We start from the raw sequence: 25141 nt of genomic DNA on the forward strand, positions 1-25141 counted from the left end.
ACAATACTATCAAATAGATCACACAATACTGTCATACAGTTCTCACATAATACCACCATATAGATCACACATAATACCGCCAGTGTTCTCACATACCGCCATATAGATCACACATAATACCGCCAGTGTTCTCACATACCGCCATATAGATCACACATAATACCGCCAGTGTTCTCACATACCACCATATGCTTCTCACATAATACCGCCATATAGATCACCCATAATGCCGCCACATAGATCTCACATGTATTGTAAATAAAGACTCGGCCAGAATAAAGTCCTTTATTAATCTTTTTTATACCATACCGAACGCATAATCCTCGACTCCCTCATCTCCCACAACAAAAACAATAAACCACAATGGGGAAAGACACGCAGGGGGGAGAGGAGTGCATAGGAGAGGATTAGATACTGACTGCTGAGCCGTGTATCTAATCCTATCTTGTGTGATACTGTACACAGGACAGGATTAGCTACACAAGACTAGATTAGCTACACAGGACAGAGGTAGCAGTGGTAGATGGTATATAGAGGCAGGCAGCAGTGGTAGATGGTATATAGAGGCAGGCAGCAGTGGTAGATGGTATATAGAGGCAGGCAGCAGTGGTAGATGGTATATAGAGGCAGGCAGCAGTGGTAGATGGTATATAGAGACAGGCAGCAGTGGTAGATGGTATATAGAGGCTAGTAGCAGTGGTATATAGGGGCTAGTAGCAGTGGTATATAGGGGCTAGTAGCAGTGGTATATAGGGGCTGGTAGCAGTGGTATATAGGGGCTGGTAGCAGTGGTATATAGGAGCAGGTAGCAGTGGTATATAAGGGCTGATAGCAGTGGTATATAGGAGCAGGTAGCAGTGGTATATAGGGGCTAGTAGCAGTGGTATATAGGAGCAGGTAGCAGTGGTATATAGGGGCTAGTAGCAGTGGTATATAGGGGCTGGTAGCAGTGGTATATAGGGGCTGGTAGCAGTGGTATATAGGGGCTGGTAGCAGTGGTATATAGGAGCAGGTAGCAGTGGTATATAGGGGCTAGTAGCAGTGGTATATGGGGGCTAGTAGCAGTGGTATATAGGGGCTGGTAGCAGTGGTATATAGGAGCAGGTAGCAGTGGTATATAGGGGCTAGTAGCAGTGGTATATAGGGGCTGGTAGCAGTGGTATATAGGGGCTGGTAGCAGTGGTATATAGGAGCAGGTAGCAGTGGTATATAAGGGCTGATAGCAGTGGTATATAGGAGCAGGTAGCAGTGGTATATAGGGGCTAGTAGCAGTGGTATATAGGGGCTGGTAGCAGTGGTATATAGGAGCAGGTAGCAGTGGTATATAGGGGCTAGTAGCAGTGGTATATAGGGGCTAGTAGCAGTGGTATATAGGGGCTGGTAGCAGTGGTATATAGGAGCAGGTAGCAGTGGTATATAGGGACAGGTAGCAGTGGTATATAGGGGCTAGTAGCAGTGGTATATAGGGGCTGGTAGCAGTGGTATATAGGGGCAGGTAGCAGTGGTATATAAGGGCTGGTAGCAGTGGTATATAGGGACAGGTAGCAGTGGTATATAGGGGCTAGTAGCAGTGGTATATAGGGGCTAGTAGCAGTGGTATATAGGGGCTAGTAGCAGTGGTATATAGGGACAGGTAGCAGTGGTAGATGCATAAGAAAATAAAAACTCTGTACTTACCTTCAGTCCTCTCCCAGGAAGTGCTGAGTCATGTTCAGGGCAGAGCAGTGTGACGATCTCCCTACTCTGCTCTGAACAGGTCGGCAGTGAGCAGTGATTGCAGCCTGTGCTGTAATAATAAGTACAGGCTGCAATCACAGCTCCTGGCTGCAGATACTCACCCCGACCCTCGCTCCCAGCAGCAGCTTCTCCCTGGCAGCTCCTGCTATGATCGCACACACTGAGCTGTGTGTGCGATGACAGAGGAAAAAAACAAAATGGCCACGATCTCCTCTCACAGCTGTGACGTAGCAGCCCAGGGGGCATGCCCAAGTCACAGCTGAGAGGCAGGAGGAGCGGTCGGAGCCCGACTGTTGGCTCTTATGCCCATGGCTGCCGTAAGTGAGGTGTGCAAGTGTCGTGTCCAGACACTTACACCCACACTAATGAAAATGGCGGCCTCCAGTGGCAAAAGTAAAAATGAATAACTAAAAAAGTATTAAAGTACTACATTTACTTTTGTATTAAAAATAATTGATTATATCAATAATTATTAATACAAAAACTAAAATCACGGCACCCTCCCTTTAAGGTACCGTATTTTCTGGTGTATAAGACGACTGGGCGTATAAGACGACCCCCAACTTTTCCATATAAAGTATGGAGTTTGGGATATGCCCGCCGTATAAGACGGGGGTCATCTTATATGCCCAGTCGTCTTATACGCCGTGTGCGGTCCAGATGGTTCCCAGGGTCTGGAGGAGAGGAGACTCTCCTTCTGGCCCTGGGATCCATATTCATGTTAAAAAGAATAAAAATAAAAAATATGGATATTCTTGCCCTCCGACGGCCCCCGGCTCTCAGCGGTGCAAGTTTCAGCCTCCGTTCCGAAGGATGCGAAGGACCTGAGATGACGTCACGCGACCGCGACGTCATTTCCGGCCGTCGCACAATGCATCCTTGGGAACAGAGGCCGACACTTGCACCCCTGAGTGCCGGGGGCCGTCGGAGGGTTAGTATATCCATATTTTTTTTTATTTGTATTCTTATTTTTACATGAATATGAATCCTAGGGCCAGAAGGAGTCTCCTCTCCTCCGTACCCGGCGTATAAGACGACCCCCGACTTTTAAAATGATTTTCAGGGGTTAAAAAGTCATCTTATACGCCAGAAAATACAGTACTTACTTTACAGTTGTGATTATAATCGCATACGCCCACCCACCAGTAATAAGACATTAGTGGCTATACCCATCCACCCGTCTTTCGAAGACTGTTTTTAATAAGGGCAAATTATAGCTGGGTTCTGATCTTGCCAAGCTCACTTGAGCGCTTGGAACATGTAGAGGGGTGTCATGAATTGGGGGCCTAAATTTACAAAGCAAGCAATTTTTGCTGAAAAATCACCATCTTTAGTGTCCCATCTCATATTGGGTCACCTTTTATCTTTTGTAAGTTAGCATAGACCATTTTATTTTTTTTATTTTTTTTCCCATGCATGTAGCAGTAGTCGAATTCATGTATTCATTAATTGCAGAGTGCTGCTGTGTAAATACATTTGTATTGCAGACTCGGTATACATGCACCTGCATATTAATTTTAACCCCTCTGTGACCTTAGACGTACTATCCCGTCGAGGTGCCCTGGGCTTATCTGACCCTGGACGGGATAGTACGTCATAGCCGATCGGCCGCGCTCACGGGGGGAGCGCGGCCGATCGCGGCCGGGTGTCAGCTGCTTATCGCAGCTGACATCCGGCACTATGTGCCAGGAGCGGTCACGGACCGCCCCCGGCACATTAACCCCTGGCACACCGCGATCAAAGATGATCGCGATGTGCCGGCGGTACAGGGAAGCACCGCGCAGGGAGGGGGCTCCCTGCGGGCTTCCCTGAGCCCCCCGCAGCAACGCGATGTGATCGCGTTGCTGCGAGGGTCTCCTCACCTCCCTCCCTGCTCGAGCCCCGGATCCAAGATGGCCGCGGATCCGGGTCCTGCAGGGAGGGAGGTGGCTTCACAGAGCCTGCTCAGAGCAGGCACTGTGAAGCAGCCTGCACTCCTATCAGATCAGTGATCTGACAGAGTGCTGTGCAAACTGTCAGATCACTGATCTGTGATGTCCCCCCCTGGGACAAAGTAAAAAAGTAAAAAAAAAAATTTCCAAATGTGTAAAAAAAATAAAAAAAAATATTCCAAAATAATGAAAAAAAAAAAAAATATTATTCCCATAAATACATTTCTTCATCTAAATAAAAAAAAAAAACCAATAAAAGTACACATATTTAGTATCGCCGCGTCCGTAACGGCCCGACCTATAAAACTGGCCCACTAGTTAACCCCTTCAGTAAACACCGTAAGAAAAAAAAAAAAAAAACGAGGCAAAAAACAACGCTTTATTATCATACCGCCGAACAAAAAGTGGAATAACACGCGATCAAAAGGACAGATATAAATAACCATGGTACCGCTGAAAGCGTCATATTGTCCCGCAAAAAAAGAGCCGCCATACAGCATCATCAGCAAAAAAATAAAAAAGTTATAGTCCTGAGAATAAAGCGATGCAAAAATAATTATTTTTTCTGTAAAATAGTTTTTATCGTATAAAAGCACCAAACCATAAAAAAATGATATAAATGAGGTATCGCTGTAATCGTACTGACCCGAAGAATAAAACTGATTTATCAATTTTACCAAACACGGAACGGTATAAACGCCTCCCCCAATAGAAATTCATGAATAGCTGGCTTTTGGTCATTCTTCCTCACAAAAATCGGAATAAAAAGCGATAAAAAAATGTCACGTGCCCAAAAATGTTTTCAATAAAAACGTCAACTCGTCCCGCAAAAAACAAGACCTCACATGACTCTGTGGACCAAAATATGGAAAAATTATAGCTCTCAAAATGTGGTATTGCAAAAAATATTTTTTGCAATAAAAAGGGTCTTTCAGTGTGTGACGGCTGCCAATCATAAAAATCCGCTAAAAAACTCGCTATAAAAGTAAATCAAACCCCCCTTCATCACCCCCTTAGTTAGGGAAAAATAAAAAAAAATTTATTTATTTCCATTTTCCCATTAGGGCTAGGGTTAGGGCTAGGGTTAGGGCTAGGGCTAGGGTTAGGGCTAGGGTTAGGGCTAGGGTTAGGGCTAGGGTTAGGGCTAGGGTTAGGGTTAGGGCTAGGGTTAGGGCTAGGGTTAGGGCTAGGGTTAGGGCTAGGGTTAGGGCTAGGGCTAGGGCTAGGGTTAGGGCTAGGGTTAGGGCTAGGGTTAGGGCTAGGGTTAGGGCTAGGGTTAGGGTTAGGGCTAGGGTTAGGGCTAGGATTAGGGTTAGGGTTAGGGTTGGGGCTACAGTTAGGGTTGGGGCTAAAGTTAGGGTTAGGGTTTAGATTACATTTACAGTTGGGAATAGGGTTGGGATTAGGGTTAGGGGTGTGTCAGGGTTAGAGGTGTGGTTAGGGTTACCGTTGGAATTAGGGTTAGGGGTGTGTTTAGATTAGGGTTTCAGTTATAATTGGGGGGTTTCCACTGTTTCGGCACATCAGGGGCTCTCCAAACACGACATGGCGTCCGATCTCAATTCCAGCCAATTCTGCGTTGAAAAAGTAAAACAGTGCTCCTTCCCTTCCGAGCTCTCCTGTGTGCCCAAACAGGGGTTTACCCCAACATATGGGGTATCAGCGTACTCAGGACAAATTGGACAACAACTTTTGTGGACCAATTTCTCCTGTTACCCTTGGGAAAATACAAAACTGGGGGCTAAAAAATAATTTTTGTGGGAAAACAAAAAGATTTTTTATTTTCACGGCTCTGCGTTATAAACTGTAGTGAAACACTTGGGGGTTCAAAGTTCTCACAACACATCTAGATAAGTTCATTGAGGGGTCTAGTTTCCAATATGGGGTCACTTGTGGGGGGTTTCTACTGTTTAGGTACATTAGGGGCTCTGCAAACGCAATGTGACGCCTGCAGACCAATCCATCTAAGTCTGCATTCCAAATGATGCTCCTTCCCTTCCGAGCCCTCCCATGCGCCCAAACGGTGGTTCCCCCCCACATATCGGGTATCAGCGTACTCAGGACAAATTGGACAACAACATTTAGGGTCCAATTTCTCCTGCTAACCTTGGAAAAATACAAAACTGGGGGCTAAAATATAATTTTTGTGGAAAAAAAATATTTTTTATTTGCATGGCTCTGCGTTATAAACTGTAGTGAAATACTTGGGGGTTCAAAGCTCTCACAACACATCAAGATGAGTTCCTTAGGGGGTCTACTTTCCAAAATGGTGTCACTTGTGGGGGGTTTCTACTGTTTAGGTACATTAGGGGCTCTGCAAACGCAATGTGACGCCTGCAGACCATTCCATCTAAGTCTGCATTCCAAATGGCGCTCCTTCCCTTCCGAACCCTCCCATGCGCCCAAACGGTGGTTCCCCCCCACATATGGGGTATCAGCGTACTCAGGACAAATTGGACAACAACTTTTGTGGTCCAATTTCTCCTCTTACCCTAGGGAAAATACAAAACTGGGGGCTAAAAAATAATTTTTGTGGGAAAAAAATTTTGTTTTATTTTTATGGCTCTGCATTATAAACTTCTGTGAAGCCCTTGGTGGGTCAAAGTGCTCACCACACATCCAGATAAGTTCCTTAGGGGGTCTACTTTCCAAAATGGTGTCACTTGTGGGGGGTTTCAATGTTTAGGCACATCAGTGGCTCTCCAAACGCAACATGGCGTCCCATCTCAATTCCTGTCAATTTTGCATTGAAAAGTCAAACGGCGCTCCTTCCCTTCCGAGCTCTCCCATGCGCCCAAACAGTGGTTTACTGCCACATATGGGGTATCAGCGTACTCGGGACAAATTGGACAACAACTTTTGAGGTCCAATTTCTTCTCTTACCCTTGGAAAAATAAAAAATTGGGGGCAAAAATATAATTTTTGTGAAAAAATATGATTTTTTATTTTTACGGTTCTGCATTATAAACTTCTGTGAAGCACTTGGTGGGTCAAAGTGCTCACCACACCTCTAGATAAGTTCCTTAGGGGGTCTACTTTCCAAAATGGTGTCACTTGTGGGGGGTTTCAATGTTTAGGCACATCAGTGGCTCTCCAAACGCAACATGGCGTCCCATCTCAATTTCTGTCAATTTTGCATTGAAAAGTCAAACTGCGCTCCTTCCCTTCCGAGCTCTCCCATGCGCCCAAACAGTGGTTTACTGCCACATATGGGGTATCAGCGTACTCAGGACAAATTGGACAACAACTTTTGAGGTCCAATTTCTTCTCTTACCCTTGGAAAAATAAAAAATTGGGGGCAAAAATATAATTTTTGTGAAAAAATATGATTTTTTATTTTTACGGTTCTGCATTATAAACTTCTGTGAAGCACTTGGTGGGTCAAAGTGCTCACCACACATCCAGATAAGTTCCTTAGGGGGTCTACTTTCCAAAATGGTGTCACTTGTGGGGGGTTTCAATGTTTAGGCACATCAGTGGCTCTCCAAACGCAACATGGCGTCCCATCTCAATTCCTGTCAAGTTTGCATTGAAAAGTCAAATAGCGCTCCTTCCCTTCCGAGCTCTCCCATGCGCCCAAACAGTGGTTTACTGCCACATATGGGGTATCAGCGTACTCAGGACAAATTGGACAACAACTTTTTGGGTCCAATTTCTCCTGTTACCCTTGGTAAAATAAAACAAATTGGAGCTGAAGTAAATTTTTTGTGTAAAAAAGTTAAATGTTCATTTTTATTTAAACATTCCAAAAATTCCTATTAAACACCTGAAGGGTTAATAAACTTCTTGAATGTGGTTTTGAGCACCTTGAGGGGTGCAGTTTTTAGAATGGTGTCACACTTGGGCATTTTCTATCATATAGACCCCTCAAAATGACTTCAAATGAGACGTGGTCCCTAAAAAAAAATGGTGTTGTAAAAATGAGAAATTGCTGGTCAACTTTTAACCCTTATAACTCCCTAACAAAAAAAAAAATTGGTTCCAAAATTATGCTGATGTAAAGGAGACATGTGGGAAATGTTACTTATTAAGTATTTTGTGTGACATATCTCTGTGATTTAATTGCATAAAAATTCAAAGTTTGAAAATTGCGAAATTTTCAAAATTTTCGCCAAATTTCCGTTTTTTTCACAAATAAACGCAGGTACTATCAAAGAAATTTTACCACTATCATGAAGTACAATATGTCACGAGAAAACAATGTCAGAATCACCAGGATCCGTTGAAGCGTTTCGGAGTTATAACCTCATAAAGGGACAGTGGTCAGAATTGTAAAAATTGGCCTGGTCATTAACGTGCAAACCACCCTTGGGGGTAAAGGGGTTAATATTGTAGGTTGTGCTGGCCAATGTCATGTATGATTTTTTTTTTTTTTTGGCAGTATAACATGGTGATAGTTTGGGGCCCTCAAATTAAGTGATTCTAGACATTGAGATTCATTATGTGATTCCTTCTAGTGTGCTGGGTGTTTGTTCTAAGGAGCATGGAAGTAGATACTCAATAATTAACAGGTCTTAAGTGCCTGTAATCCAAGGCTCCCATCTTACTTTTAAGTAACTGACAGTATTCTCTATCTGAAATAATGGATGATATATTCCACTTGATCTGTCAGCATGGTCTTCACTGGATCATCTCAAAGTGTCTACATTAGGATGAAGGCTATTCATTTATTAATAATTTCTGGTTGAGTTTCTTCTGCTCTGTACACAAACTCTTTTTGTCTTCTCGTTAGTGGAGGTTCGGTCTATAACTTGTACGCTGAAGATGAGGATGACATTGAGGCTTCTCCATCTGGCCAACAGATTATAGAAAATTCGATCACTATGAACAAAATGAAGTTGTTGAAATCAAAGATGGAGAACATGAACCTCAATAAAAAGGTCTTTAAAGCAACGCCATAAACTGTTTTTGTTTCTCTTAAGTAGTATCACAAAATGTTATAGTGAACCGGATGTACAGTATCTTAACAATGTGGGGTAGTCAGCTAAGAGGACTTTACTCGCATAGCTGTCGCTCAGGCATTCGTGTTATAAACCAACGGGGTTGTATCAGAGTATAGCTATCATTGTGTGAACTACTTGACAGCCAGATTCTTTGTTTTATTAGTTTTGTAGTTTAACTTATCAAAAATATGAAAAGTGGCTGCTCTTGTCTAACAGGGGTTCACATAGATGATAAATGTATGTGTAAGGGGTTTAACCTCTGGGAATCCCACCGGAGAATGGGGATCCTGGTCCTGCTTCTACCCTCCCCATCCATGGATTGGTAGTGCACATTCACGATCCCCTTGTCCAAGAGAAGGAGATAAAGCTGTTTACGCATGCTTTCTACTGATCCATTCACATGAGGGACTTGAGACCCTATTCTCAGGATCAATGTGAGTCCCAGCTGTTACTCCTCTTACACAGGACAAAAGACCCCGAGTCTCATGATCAATGTGAGTCGCAGCAGTCCGGTTCCCACATTTTATTACCTATCCTTAAGATATGGGATGAATGCTATGTATGTTACGTGATGCTCTCATGTCTCCCTTCAATTTTTGTTTTTGTGCAGCCGAAGATGTCTTCGAAGTTGAAACCTCGGCCTCCTAATGCTCCTCGGCCTACAAGCATCTCAATGGCTTCTTCCCGTCACAGGCTTCTAAAAGTTCTCCCCCACATTGGACAAACTTTTCTACCTCCCGGGAACCCATACGTCTCGGAGTCTTCCCACAATGCACTTTCTACCCTAACTGCTGCTACTAGGACAATACCGTCTATCACTAGTGACTTTCTGAAAGCAGAGGAGACCTGGGGAAGCCCATCATTAATTCCATCACTCTCTAGTATAAATTTACCCCCCAAGGTTTCACGTGTAGAACTTGAAGATGCTAGCCATTCAACAAATGCAGTTCTTTCCCCGGTTACACCTTTTCCCAAAAATGATGTGCTGAAAAAAGACAGTGACCCCATTTTACACCAGAACCTAAACCTTTTCTCATCTGAAGATGCATCTAGGTCAATTTCTGAATCCTTTGCATTGTTGGCAGAGGCAGGACCCCCTGAGCAGTATGGAGAACTTTGCAGCTTGAGAAAAATGAAGTCTGATTTTGACCTGTTGGAAGGAAACCAAGAGGCCTCCACCATTGAGACACATCAGACTGCACTCTCCAAATCCTTGAACTCTGATTTGATGGAGACATCTCTTAATACTTCTGAAGTAAGTCCACCAAGAAGCAAGTTTCTGTCACCCATCCACTTTTCTCCAAAGTTAAATGATGCCACCTTCTCGACGTCACGTCACCCCAAGTGTTTTGATTTCAGAAGCTTGAGACCACCAGCTTCACACAGTAATTTCCATTCTCTGCAACTCCAAAGCATGGCCGATCCTACCACTTCTAGGACTACTAGATTCCGAGGTGTGAAAGTGGAATCTCCAGGGAAGGGATCAGATGTGATTTCGAAAATGGAGGCTAGAGATATGACAGAGTTGGTTAATAAAGCATCTAAAGAACCCATGGGATCACTTAACAATTTTGGATTTTTTGCTTCGCTGGCTCGAAGCACAAGTAGAGATGACTTGAACAGTTCCAGCAATCCCGGAAGACTACGAAATCATCTTATCGCTCCACCAACAACCCTCCAGGAAGAGGCAATCTCCTTACATGACAGTTTGAACATCTTCAATGTAAGTATTCACTTAAAGCGACTGTCGGCACAGACTAACTGGTCAAACCAAGTACAGGCACTCTGTGCTTCATGAGAGGGCCAAACATTTTAATACATCTTCCCAACTTCCTTGGTTTACGTCGAGCTCCACCCTTCTTTGAGGGACTTGGCTTCATAGAGCCAAAGAGGAGGGGGGTGAAGATTGATGGCCGCACCGAGCTGCGGTACTGGGTTTGAACCGTCATTCTGTGCTGACAGTCTTTTAATTGGTTCTAACTAAGGCTACGTCAGCATTGGTGCCGAAAAAAATGTATTGCATCTCAAATGGAGAAATGGAGACCTGTATCTTTTTTTTTTTTTTTTTTTTTTTTTTTTCTTTTCTGATGGAGAAGCTCCCCCTGCCCACCAGTGAAATTAAATAAATTTGGTTCTGTATTTGTAATGACCAAACAAGTCATTTTTACTACACCATGAATGTCATAGAAACAAAACCCCCAAAAACATGGAACAGTTAAAGACATGTCAAAGTTCAATTGAGAGAGACTGCAAAATATTTAAATATATTAGATCTACTTACTGTATATACTGCAGTGGATTATAGAACGGGTTAGTTTTGTTTTTTTATTTAATTTGTAATTCATACACAAGTGAAGAAACTTTGCAATATGTCATTTTATAACAAAAATGGCTTTCTCCACCTATCTATTCTCCCTTCTTGCTCATACTCCTCATTAAAGGGGTATTCTCATATCCAAATTCCTATACCAATATTTAGTAGGAGTAATAGAAAATACCTCCAATTAGAAATGTAGTATAGTTCCTCTGATTCGCTATGTCGCTTACCTCATGTATAGGGCATTGCAGTAGCTTGGGTATCCATGGTTATGATCACTGAGTGGTTGTAACCATGGACACTTAAGCTGCTGCAATACCCTGCACAAGGTAAGTGACATAGCTTATCAGAAGAACTATACTGATGAAAACTTTATATATACTTTTTTTTCATACGGAAAAAAAATCCTCTTGTACCATTACCATTACAAAGCGCATGTATAGTACACTGGCATCTGTGTGCTGTGCGTGATTTTCACAGATAAATACAACTATGTGTGACTTTTTAATCTGTGAGCAAGATAAACTTTTTTTTTTTTTCTCATACACAATCGCAAAAAAAAAAACCCAGACATGTGAACAGATCCTTAGATGATGAGTGTGTTTTAGCCACCAAAAACAGTTATAACACATATGTGAAACACAGATGTCTGAGTACGCCCTTACCTAAGAGGGGAAACCTGTGGAAGCTGCATCTAAATGCATTAATTGGTCGGCCCATTCTTTAAAATGGGTGGCAGGTAATGCTCCATTTCTCCAATGGCGGAGCTGCTCGAACACTTCCTGAGAGAGAACGCTGAACTTTGAGTATCCTATTACTCCAATCATTCACCAAGTAGTATCAGATTTTGGCTATTTGTAAGAAAGCCATGCATATATATATTAGGAAGTGGGTGTATATGGAATATACTTATTACTGTGTATTAGATAAATATATATCCCTACCTCATTCACAAAGTTGTATAGTGGTGTCACACCATTGTGTCAATTTGTGTTTTCTGATTAAACCTTTATCTTTTACAGACACCTCATAGAGTTGGGCAGAATGTGATAAATACAAGCTGTGGAAGAGGCACAGGTAAAAATCAAGTTAACATTTTCGTTTTCTTACAAAAATACCTAACTGCAGATCCAGTAACTAATCTATATAGATAAGAAAATCTACATGAAAAAAATATTCTGTTTGGTAGCTACATCCATGTTGCCTCTTATATTATCTTGTCTGTGTGGATAAATATATAACTACTAGATGGTGGCCCAATTCTAATGCATCAGGTATTCTAGAATATGCATGTCCACGTAGTATATTGCCCAGCTACGTATGTCACAGGTTAAAAAATAAACATATACTTACCTTCCGAGGGCTCCTTGTAGTTCGGTCACATGACCGTGACGTCATGGCAGGTCGTTCTCGCACAGGACCTGTGGTGACGTCACGGTCACATGACCGTGACGTCATGGCAGGTCCTTCTCCCATACCATCTTTGCCACCGGAACCTGCTGTTTGCATGGAGCGGTCACCGGAGCATAGCCAGGAGCGGGAAAGGCGGCGGAAGGTGACTATATAATTTTTTTATTTTTAACATTAGATGTTTTTACTATTGACGCTGCATAGGCAGCATCAATAGTAAAAACTTGGTCACACAGGGTTAATAGCGGCAGTAACTGAGTGAGTTACCCACGGCATAACGCGGTCCGTTACCGCTGGCATTAACCCTATGTGAGCGGTGACTGCGGAAAGTATGGAGCGGGTGCCGGGCGCTGACTGCAGGAGAGTAGGGTGGACTGTGGCCATCGCTGATTGGTTGCGGCAGCCATGACAGGCAGCTGGCGAGACCAATCTGTGACTTGGATTCCATGACAGACAGAGGCTGTGACCAATGAATATCCGTGACAGACAGAAGGACAGACAGAAGTGACCCTTAGACAATTATATAGTAGATATTTGGTACATATGGACAAAATTGTTGGTACCCATCTGTTGATGAAAGCAAAACCTACAATGGTCACTGAAATAACTTTGTAACTGACCAAAAGTTTCTGGTAAAGGGGAAGAAGGGAAAAAAGCACACTGATCTAACTAGGGAAGAAGGGAAAAAAGCACACTGATCTAACTGTAAATGTATAATAAGGTCGTAGGTGAATATAGGTGGCACTCACCTTTTATAAATCTTGAGATCTTGCATATAGGTCATTTGGGACCATTAAGTGTTCAAAGGTGGATTTCTTCTGTGGTTGGTATGCTGCAAATCCCTGGTAGCTAGTACGTCACTCAGACCAAGTAACCATAGGAGTTTTATCCAATAAACATCATTATACCAGGCTATTTCCGCTCCCGTGGGTGTAGGATCCAAGGCTTCTTATCACCCAAAAAAGGTTTTTTATTTCTCAAGAAAAAGTACATACAACGCGTTTTGACAGTATAGATGTCTTCCTCAGGTATATTGTCAATTATTAGTGACTAGATGGTGGCCTGATTCTAACGCATCGGGTATTCTAGAATATGTATGTACGTTGCGCTTAGCACAGGCCACGCAGTATATAACACAGGCCACGCAGTATATAGCACTGTGGGAACCATATCCCTGTAAAAAAACAGGGACCTCTCGTGTCTCCCCTTTTCCTCATAGTTTAAGCTTGCGAGCAGGGCCCTCATTCCTCCTGGTATCTGTTTTGAACTGTATTTGTTATGCTGTAATGTCTATTGTCTGTACAAGTCCTCTATAATTTGTAAAGCGCTGCGGAATAAGTTGGCGCTATATAAATAAAAATTTATTATTAAAATTAAAATAAATTTATATACTCACCCTCCGGCGTCCACCGAAGCTGTCCCGATGCGTGCGATGCTGCCGCCAGCTTCCGTTCCCAGTGATGCATTGCAAAATTACCCACATGACTTGGCTGTCTCGCGAGAGCACAATCTTCTTTTTTTTTTTTTTTTTTTAATTTTTTTACTGTGGGCACCATATCCCCGATTTAAAAAAAAAAAAAAAATTGTTATACTCCCGGCGGCCCCCAGATCCAGGCGAGGCGTTTAGTGATGCTCCTCGCGACACTCCGGTCCTAAGAATGCATTGCGGTCTCGCGAGATGATGTAGCGGTCTCGCGAGACCGCAATGCATGGCCCGGAGCGTCGCGAGAAGCGGGAAAGACGCCGGAAGGTGAGAATAATAAAAAAAAAAAATTATATATAATTTTTAACATTAGATCTTTTTACTATTGATGCTGCATAGGCATCACAGGGTTAACAGCAGCATTAACTGACTGCATTACACCACGGTACAACGCGGTGTAACGCAGCCATTAACCCTGTGTGAGCGCTGTCTGGAGGAGAGTATGGAGGGGGGCACTGACTGAGAGTAGGAAGGGGCAACCTGACGGCCGCGACCAATCAGCGACGGGGGATTTCCGTGACACAGTAGTGACCCTTAGATGATTATATAGATAGACTAGATGGTGGCCCGATTCTAACGCATCGGGTATTCTAGAATATGTATGTAGTATATAGCACGGCCCACGTACCATATTGCACAGCCACTGACTGGAGGGGAGTATGGAGGGAGCACTGACTGGACGGAAGTAAGGAGGGGCCAATTCGCGGCTGGACTGTACCTGTCGCTGAAATCAACGACCTGGGATTTCAATTACAGAAAAACAGACAAAAGTACCTCTTAGACAAGTATAGTTGTAGTATTGCCTACAAGTAGTATTCAACCCCCTGCAGATTTAGCAGGTTTAATAAGATGCAAATAAGTTAGAGCCTTCAAACTTCAAACAAGAGCAGGATTTATTAACAGATGCATAAATCTTACAAACCAAAAAGTTTTGTTGCTCAGTTAAATTTTTATAAATTTTAAACATAAAAGTGTGGGTCAATTATTATTCAACCCCTAGGTTTAATATTTTGTGGAATAACCTTTGTTTGCAATTACAGCTAATAATCGTCTTTTATAAGACCTGATCAGGCCGGCACAGGTCTCTGGAGTTATCTTGGCCCACTCCTCCATGCAGATCTTCTCTAAGTTATCTAGGTTCTTTGGGTGTCTCATGTGGACTTTAATCTTGAGCTCCTTCCACAAGTTTTCAATTGGGTTAAGGTCAGGAGACTGACTAGGCCACTGCAACACCTTGATTTTTTGCCTCTTGAACCAGGCCTTGGTTTTCTTGGCTGTGTGCTTTGGGTCGTTGTCTTGTTGGAAGATGAAATGATGACCCATCTTAAGATCCTTGATGGAGGAGCGGAGGTTCTTGGCCAAAATCTCCAGGTAGGCCGTGCTATCCATCTTCCCATGGATGTGGACCAGATGGCCAGGCCCCTTGGCTGAGAAACAGCCCCACAGCATGATGCTGCTGCCACCACCATGCTTGACTGTAGGGATGGTATTCTTGGGGTCGTATGCAGTGCCATCCAGTCTCCAAACGTCACGTGTGTGGTTGGCACCAAAGATCTCGATCTTGGTCTCATCAGACCAGAGAACCTTGAACCAGTCAGTCTGAGTCCTCCAAGTGATCATGAGCAAACTGTAGACGAGCCTTGACATGACGCTTTGAAAGTAAAGGTACCTTACGGGCTCGTCGAACGGAGACCATTGCGGTGGAGTACGTTACTTATGGTATTGACTGAAACCAATGTCCCCACTCCCATGAGATCTTCCCGGAGCTCCTTCCTTGTTGTCCTTGGGTTAGCCTTGACTCTTCGGACAAGCCTGGCCTCGGCACGGGAGGAAACTTTCAAAGGCTGTCCAGGCCGTGGAAGGCTAACAGTAGTTCCATAAGCCTTCCACTTCCGGATGATGCTCCCAACAGTGGAGACAGGTAGGCCCAACTCCTTGGAAAGGGTTTTGTACTCCTTGCCAGCCTTGTGACCCTCCACGATCTTGTCTCTGATGGCCTTGGAATGCTCCTTTGTCTTTCCCATGTTGACCATGTATGAGTGCTGTTCACAAGTTTGGGGAGGGTCTTAAATAGTCAGAAAAGGCTGGAAAAAGAGATAATTAATCCAAACATGTGAAGCTCATTGTTCTTTGTGCCTGAACTACTTCTTAATACTTTAGGGGAACCAAACAGAATTCTGGTGGGTTGAGGGGTTGAATAATAAATGACCCTCTGAAAAGACTTTTCACAATTTAAAAAAATAAATAAACAAAGAAATAACATTCTTTTTTGCTGCAGTGCATTTCACACTTCCAGGCTGATCTACAGTCCAAATGTCACAATGCCAAGTTAATTCCAAATGTGTAAACCTGCTAAATCTGCAGGGGGTTGAATACTACTTGTAGGCACTGTAGATGAGCGACTGTACTCGTTGCTTGGGTGACCTGAGTATTTGACTGCTCGGAGATTTAGTTTTCATCGCGGCAACTGAATTACAGCTACTAGCCAGCCTGAGTACATCTGGCGGTTGCCTGGTTGCTAGGGAATCTCCACATGTAATCAAGCAGGCTAGTAGCTGTAAATCATTCAGCTGCCGCGATGAAAACTAAATCACCGAGCAGTCAAATACTCGGAGTTCACCCGAGCGTGCTTGGGGAAAACCCGAGCATTGAGTACTCGCTCATCACTATTAATTATACCTGAGGAAGAAATCTATACTGTCGAAATGCACTGTATGTACTTTTTCTTGAGAAATTAAAAACCTTTTTTGGATGATAAGAAGCCTTGGATCCTACACCCACGGGAGCGCAAATAGCCTGGTATAAAGTTTATTGGTTAAACTGACCAAAAGTAATTTTCAGTGTGAATTTAAATATTAGGTAATGAGCAATTCAGACCTTGCTTTTTGTGGTTCAACAAAATAATAATAAAAAAAAAACTTACGAAAATGGCCTAGACAAAAAAAAGATTCTACCCCTAGAGAAGATTGAAAATAATTTGACCATAGGGACATGTCAAAAATAAGATGTCTAGTAATTTGCATCACAGGTGTCTAAAACTTTTAATCTGTCTGCCTATGTAAGGCCGGAGCCACACACCCCGAGATACGTCCGAGTCTCGCAGGTTAAAACCAAGCTCTGGCGCCAGCCCTCCGGAGCGGAGCGTGCGGCCGCATAGCAATACATGGAGCTGCACGCTCCGCTCCGGCGTGCCGGAGCTTGGTTTTACCCTGAGAGACTCGGCCGTATCTCGCTGTAGTGTGACTCCGGCCTAAAGTGAAAAGTAGTAACGGTGCGGTTTTGTATCCTGTTGTGTGCCACGCAGCACAAGGACCAAACAAAGCTAAGAGCATTGTCTCGGGAGCAGACAAACGGAATGTGATCATAGCCTTTTAAGAATGGTAATCCCACCAGCATTCACTTTTTGGCGTTATAAATAGTGATGAGCGAGTATACTCGTTGCTTGGGTTTTCTCTCGCACGCTCGGGTGGTGTCCAAGTATTTTAGTGCTCGGAGATTTAGTTTTTGTCAACTCTGCTGCATGATTTATGGCTGCCAGCCAGCCTGAGTACATGTGGGGGTTGCCTGGTTGCTAGGGAATTCCCACATCTATTCAGCCTGTCTAGTAGCCGTAAATCATGCAGCTGTGTCAACAAAAACTAAATCTCCGAGCACTAACAAATACTCGGAGACCACCCGAGCGTGCTCGAGAAAACCCGAGCAACGAGTATACTCACTCATCACTAGTAATAAATAATAGGGGCATTAAATGTAAACTTAAGGGGGTCATAAACATTCAATAGGTGTTCTCCCCCACCCTATACAAATGCTTCATCAATCCAGCTAAGCCTTCATGTGTTCTAAATGGGGAGAGCAGAGTAAAGCCATGCCAGACACTTCAGTCAGCAGGCTACCTCCCTTGAGAACATGTAACCTGCCCAACCCTTTATTCTTTGCTTCTCAACTTTGTTTAAGAAAATGCAAATTTAAAAACAAAAAAATGAACTGCAAAATAATTGAAACCTTTTGTCCTAATTCCTGAGCGCAGCATTACTCACTCACTCTGTTCTGATATTCCTCCCATTCTCTCCTGTACAGTTGAAGCCACACATCTCTTTCCTCCTGTTAAGTCTGTTCGGACTAAGAAGGCAACAAAACACTGCTTTCTCTGTGGGAAGAAAACTGGCCTGGCGACTAGCTATGAATGCAGGTAACTGCTTGGGTGCTGTCCGAATGTCTGTGGAGTATAACCTGTGGATTTAACAGAATGAGAGAAATTATTTACAGGCTGTTAGAAACACTAGGAAGTGCAATTTAGTTTTATATATATTACAACACCATGAAGGGAAGTCATGGACTGATGGATATATGTTAATTATGTGCAAATGTTGAAGCAATGACCACAGAATCTTCAAAACATCTTGAGGAGGAACGTCACGTGCAGAAATCTCCACACTTGCACACTTTGGCTGTTATCAGTGAGGTTATTAATGGCTGTGTAATGAATGTTCTGCCACACTGAAGGCACTTGGGCTAATCGTAAAGATCCGCTGCTGGCAGCTTCCTGTCCAGTTTCCAACCAATGATCCAGATGTCTGCCAACTGCTGAATCCTCACAGTGCACACTGTAAGAATTTTCCAGCACGGAGTCATATGATCAATTGCACAAATACGATTTGCATCCTTCTAGTCACATTTTGACTAGATGTGTCCATCCTCCTCAATATGCATGAATTTGTCTGTATTGAGTGAGTCCATGCACCTCTAGCCGGCCATGACTGCTTCTATGCAAATGGCATAGTTGCTGTCCTGCACCTGCCCGCTCTTGGTGCCGGCACCAAAGAATCCTTACTGATGACAGACCTTTGTCCCCAGCCTGCGCACTGTCTGCCGACCACTGAATCTTGACAGCACGCGGGGCTAACGTCCCCTCAGTTTTGTCGTTGAGAGCGAGTGGTCGCCTAACCATGTATATGCGATTTGCACATTGGCGGTCACATGGCGACTAGATGCATTCAGCTTTTCTCAAGGGAAGTGAATTGAGAGAGCCTGGGGGCACATCTAGTCGGCACATGACCACAAGTATGCAAATCTCCCATGTGTGGTCATGCACCTGCCCGCTCCCAACCGCAATGGCAAGCAATCATGACAATGTGCGTACCGCACATAGTGACGGCAGAATTTTGTCCCAAGCCTGGACAATCACTTTAAGATAAATTGACTTGTAGACAATTTAAGTTGTCCTTCTCTGTCCTAAAAATTCTCATACCCATATATATACTTGAGGAAAATTAGTATGACTGCTACTGACTAGGCAGATAACTTACTGTGGTCGTATTTCCTCTAAGCCTTCATAGCAAGTGAGCAGGGTAGTTGAGTGCTCAGTTCCCTACGCTGGGCAATATTGAATCGCCTTAACTGTTTATATTCATTACCTTACCTTCATCAATAAGTTATGTAGCTGTAAACAGGCCTACATGGCATCCATGTAAGTAGTATTACACTGCATCCAGGTCTAATGCAGTGAAGATTCTGTCTAAATACCTGGTGGTCTAAGAAATTGCACAGGTTAATATATGTGGCATGAAAGGTATTAATGTTGGCATGCCCTGGTGATATAGGGGCAGTGGAAGGGTTAACTAGTGGCCCAGGGCTATGAAGGGATTACTGTCAGTATACATGTGGGTCTAGTTCAATAACAGGGTACACTTGATTATATCCATGGTGCACACTTCTCTCTGAGCAGAGTGATTCGGGGACATCCAGCCTCATCGTTAAAGGGCATATCTTGGACTTTAAAAGGTGAAAAAAATATGTAGTTGCTAACAGAGGCAACTACCTCCCTGTTATACCCAGCTCTGGTCATGGTCCGCTCCTGCCAGAGATTCAGCCTCTCAACAGAGCAGCAGTTTCTCTTCCTGTTGAAAGGGTGTGACTACTGGAGTCATGCTGATTGCCAGCCAGCTTCCCCCAATTAGGCAGCGGGAGTCTGCAGTCAGTCAGCATGACACCAGTAGTCCCGCCCTGTCAACAGGAAGAGAAACTGCTGCTCTGACCGGGTGTAGCTGAATCTTTGGCAGGAGCGGACCATGACCGGCATCGGTATCCTCTTTTAGGCTTGAGTCACACTAACATAACAAAGCCGAGTGCTGTGCGATAAAACATCGCATTGCACTGGTCTGTTATTTTATGGGCCAGATCAGATCTGCGAATGTTCTCTCAGGCTGAATCGGCATGAGAAACTAATCACAACATGCTGCAATCTGCAGCGAGACTCCGCTAACTCTAACGAGTGAACTATTGCCAGAGTGCAGTGCGATTCCCCCAGACGATGGCAGCAGAGGAGATGGAGAAAGTAATTTCTCCGTCTCCTCCGCAGCTGTGCTTCCATCCTGTCATGTGAGCGGATCGGAGTACAGAGCACTGACACTCGGCTCCCGCTCGCAGCACAGCTGGAGCCGAGGGTCCTCGGCATATCGCATCAGATGCCATACGCTGGGCATCTGCGTGGCAATAGACTTAGAATCTGCTGGTGAACCTGGACAAGTGTTTAGGCGTCTGCAGCGCTGCCACAGGGCAAACTAAGAATTACAGTACTGTGAGGACACTTGGTAGCATCAACTTCATTTATAGATCTGTTTATCTTGATTCTCTATTAATGGTATTTACAAATGTTTTTGCTGCATGTTTGGGTTTTGTTTTGTTTTTTCTGTTTTTTGCCAGAATCCATGTTTTAATAAAATTTGATTTCTCTACAAAAAAGCAGCAAAACTGGTTTGTTGCACTCTTTGCAATGTCATTGAACTTTCTCATTGATATTTATAGGAGTGAAAATGAGCTGCAAAAAAAAAAAACCATAGAATTTGACGTTTTGCAGATTTCAATAAATGCTGCAGCTCTCCAATTCAGTCTGGGGGAAAAAAAAGTGTGCGTGCAATTTCTGAAATATTCTGGCTTTTGCTAGTATTCTGAACTGCGGGGAAAAAAAAGCTGCAAAAACGCAACTTGTGAACATAACCTAATACTTGTTTGTTTTTTTTGTTTTTTCTTCCAGGTGTGGGAACAATTTTTGTGCCACTCACCGTTATGCAGAAACTCACAGCTGTACCTATGACTACAAAACAGCGGGCAGGAGATATCTGCAGGAGTCCAACCCAGTCATAACTGCGCCAAAACTCCCCAAGATCTAATTGTTCACACTGTATTTACCATTGCACCAAGAAACGTTTTGTTCTAATCATGCGTTTTTTTCCTTTTTTTTTCCAAGGTAAATGTTTGCCAAGTATATTCAGTTTATTTAATGTGAAAAGTTGTGAAAAAAAAGAAAAACCTCACGTTAACATCTTTCTTAATGATTCACGTTTTTGTGTTTTTAGGTTAGTAGATTGGCAAAACACTGTTTCACTAGACAAATCTTACAGAAGATGCACTTTACTGAAAAATGATATACTGTATAATTGGGGGGATACTCTGATGGAAGGAGTGCTGTATTCATGTGTTTTGTCTGTTTTTATTCTTGTCTGTTTTTTGTATGGTTAAATTATTTTCTCAATATGCAAAGTAGGACGGGAACAAAATCTGATCCCATCTGGGCACCTTTACCACACAAAAAGCACTGGTGTAGGTTTCCTGGCAGTGTCCTTACTGGATTTCATCCTCATCCTGTATGGAGCTGTATTACAGCCGTGTGAATGAGCCTTTTAATTGGCTTCTGTCAGTCTGAATTAGTATAAATATCTAATATCAGCCACGCATTTCAGTTGGCAATGAAGTGTTTCCTGTTACAATGCCTCCAAATTAGGCGTTTTATTCTTTTGTAATCGTTAATTTTTAAACTTCAGGGTTTTTTCCATTTTAAAAGGCAAATTACTGTCAAAAAATAAATAAATATTGTCTTTTAATGGGTTTGTCATTTGTATTCTTTGTGTGCGCTGAGATTAGCAGGAAGGCAGCATTTCTTTCACATGTATTTGTTCAGCTGAAGAGTATTGTGTGCAGGTCCCCCAATTTAAAAAAGGGAAAAAAACAAAAACCTTTTTTAAAGGGACTTGGGAAGTGGCGGCCTCTCTCCTAAACTTGGCTGTACAAGTAGCCACTAGTCTATAGGTACCGTCACACATAACGATTTCTTTAACGATATCGTTGCTTTTTGTGACGTAGCAACGAGATCGTTAACGAAATCGTTGTGTGACAGCGACCAACGATCAGGCCCCTGCTGGGAGATCGTTGGTCGTGGGGAATGATCAAAACCTTTTTTTTTTTTTTTTTTTTTTTTGGCCGCTGATCACCTGCTGTCATTGCTGAATCGGCGTGTGTGATGCCGATCCAGCGATGTGTTCACTGGTAACCAGGGTAAATATCAGGTTACTAAGCGCAGGGCCGCGCTTAGTAACCCGATGTTTACCCTGGTTACCATTGTAAAAGTAAAAAAAAAAACACTACATACTCACATACCGGTGTCCGTCACGTCCCCCGCCTTCAGCTTCCCGCACTGACTGTGAGCGCCGGCCATAAAGCACAGCGGTGACGTCACCGCTGTGCTTTGCTTTACAGCCGGCCGGTGCGGACACAGTGAGTGCGGGAAGCTGACGCCGGGGGACGTGACAGACACCGGAATGTGAGTATGTAGTGTTTTTTTTTTTTTTTGTTTTTTTTTTTTGTTTGTTTTTTTTTTTTAACATGTACAATGGTAACAAAGGTAAATATCGGGTTACTAAGCGTGGCCCTGCGCTTAGTAACCCGATGGTTACCCGGGGACTTCGGCATCATTGGTCGCTGGAGAGATGTCTGTGTGACAGCTCTCCAGCGACCACACAATGACTTACCAACGGTATCACGGCCAGGTTGTATCGCTGGTCGTGATCGTTGGTAAATCGTTTAGTGTAACGGTACCTTAAGTCCTTCTGTAAAGTGGCTAAATTAATTGGATTTCCAGTTAATAAGGTAATATCCAAGGGAACAGCTGTTGGTGGCCTTATCCACTATGTTGAAAGCGGTAGATTTCTTAGCTGATGCAACAATGGACAGCATTAGGTTAATTTTGCCCACTCTCTTGAACCTCATCAAATTCAGCCCATAAGGTTTTTGTTTTTTTCTTCACCAACCATTCCTCCAAAAATAGTAGAAACCTGAATAGTGGCGAAGGAAGTCTTTGCCAGATATCTGCTTTTTCCAACAAAAACAGACATATTGTAGCAATCTCTAGAATATACCAATAAGCTGCTATACCCTTACTCTGTCATGTCAGTGACGGATCTGAAAGACACATATTCTCACGTCCCAATTCATCAGTCACCAAATATATCTGAGGGTTGCTGTAAAAATCAAGGAGAGTCTTCATCTTCAATATCAATGCTTGCCCTTGCCCATGGTATTTCCATGGCTTCCAAGAATCTTCTTTCAGATCTAGGCTGGATTATCAACAGGGATAAATAAAACCTGTAAAAACTTAGGGTTTTTTGTTTTTCTTGTGATCTACATAGACTCCACTTGCTTGTCAATGTTTCCTTCAAAAGAAAAGTTAATAAAATTAAGACATACGATTTTGGGAAGTCTCTAAGTAAACCAACTTCTGACAGCCACCATCCCATTGGGCCCAAGGTCATACCAGACCCTTCAATTGGAGATCATTTCAGTCCAGAGCAAAAGATCAGATCATCTGTAACACAAACTTCATGTCAATAAAAATCTTGAACTCACTGATGCGGTGGCTGAATGGGTAAAATCTTTGCAGCAGGGTCTTGTGGGTTATATCTGATCCGGTAGTTATCATAGACACAAGTCCAGACTGGTGGGAAGTCAGCCTGGACAATCGTTTCTTCCAGGGAATATGAAGTCCTTCAGTGGAAAATTTCCTCACACCTAAAATAGCTGGGAGGCATCTTGTATAAAGGCACCCTCCCCAATAGGCAGGTGCTTGAGCAACCCCTATAGTTAGACTTGGTGGTGTTGTTGTATGTTGCTAGGTCCCCCATCCTTAGGCCCCTTTCACAAGTCTGTTTAATTCTGATAATGGAAAGAAATAGTACCGGAGAAGTGTGTGTGTGTGTGTGTGTGTACTACGTGTGGCAACCGTGTGCTGCATCAGTACCGCACGGACAGCTGCCGATCATGGAATGCAGCTTGGAACACCCCAATCATCCGCACCTACTGTCACTGTCATTACCGGCAGCAGGTGTCAGATGATGGGGGTAACAGTCCCAAAAGCCCCCACCTGCTGTTGTTCAGATGTTAATATAACGCTCATCATTCTCTGCTCGCCGGCAGAGCAAGGGAGAATGATGACAGCTGGCTTTAGCACCTGCCACCGGGGAACAGCGCCTACAGCAGCGCTTCTTCCCCGGCGGCTGTCCATGTCACACAGAGGACATCAATGTGTGTTCTCCTTGTGCGGGACATTTTGCTGTCTGTGCTGACACTATAAAACTGATATGTCAGCTTGTTTTGCCCACAGACACATGGTCCGTGGAAAGACATGGACATGTGCACAGACCCATTCATTTGAATGGTTCTACGTGTGTACTTGTATCTGGTACATGTGAAAACTGTCATCAGATATACTGGAGACACAGAAGTGTGAAAGAGGCCTTAGTCTGTTTAAAGTTATTCCTGTATCCTGTGTTCCCTTTAGTATAGTTTGTGTTCCTGTGACAGCTTCTGCGCTATCCTAATCTCTCCTGGTCCCAGTGTGACTAGTCCTGAGCCCGTGGTCTCCCAATGCGGCCAGCTCCAGAACTGTTTCCTGATTGGTATTAAAGATAACTACGTGTGTGAACAAAAACCTAAGTTGTCCATACAGCCGTCAGTCTGTTTCCTGCTGCTAGTCAGTGACCTTGGTCACGTCTCCCCGTGTCAGCGAACCCGACCCCTGGGATTGGCAGCTGCAGTACCGGCACCTGCCTAGGAGTGGTACCTGGTTGCTTTAACCCCTTCACCCCCAGAGCTGTTTTCGTTTTTCACTCCCCTCCTTCCCAGAGCCATAACTTTTTTTTATTCTTCCGTCAATATGGCCATGTGAGGGCTTATTTCTCTATCCCCATGATGGCACCACGGAGGGGGGTCCGCCCCCAGGGACAGGAAACCTACAGATGAAAAAGGGCGTACCTCTCTCCCACATCAGTTGGTTTCCTGTCCCTGACGGGGAACCTACAGCGACGTACCTGAAGATTCTTCGTGGGATTCCAGGGTGCTGGCCGGTCGGTTCCTGACAGGGGGCGCCCTGTCACGGCTGTGTCCAGCCGGTTTTCTCCCCCCTTTTCTCCGACCCTGAGGCACCACCACGGGGGTCGGCGGGCCCTACGGGTGAGTGTTGCAGGGGAAGGCAGTGAAGAGGATCGAGCCT

At 43.8% G+C, this 25141-nt stretch overlaps 1 protein-coding gene across 3 annotated transcripts in view; it reads left to right on the forward strand.

The window, feature by feature from the left end:
* The window catches only part of ZFAND4 (zinc finger AN1-type containing 4), a 44298-nt gene extending 22597 nt beyond the window's left edge, over positions 1–21701 (forward strand). For all 3 annotated transcript variants that reach the window (XM_069753352.1, XM_069753353.1, XM_069753354.1), the window contains exons 6-10: positions 8401–8548; positions 9222–10334; positions 11951–12005; positions 17899–18010; positions 20855–21701. In XM_069753352.1, the coding sequence (XP_069609453.1) occupies positions 8401–8548; positions 9222–10334; positions 11951–12005; positions 17899–18010; positions 20855–20990 (1564 nt within the window). In that variant the 3' untranslated portion in view covers positions 20991–21701. The remainder of the gene's footprint in view (positions 1–8400; positions 8549–9221; positions 10335–11950; positions 12006–17898; positions 18011–20854) is intronic.
* Positions 21702–25141: the final 3440 nt, after the last annotated feature.

The sequence above is a fragment of the Ranitomeya imitator genome, chromosome 2, assembly GCF_032444005.1.
Source record: "Ranitomeya imitator isolate aRanImi1 chromosome 2, aRanImi1.pri, whole genome shotgun sequence".
Taxonomy (NCBI): domain Eukaryota; kingdom Metazoa; phylum Chordata; class Amphibia; order Anura; family Dendrobatidae; genus Ranitomeya; species Ranitomeya imitator.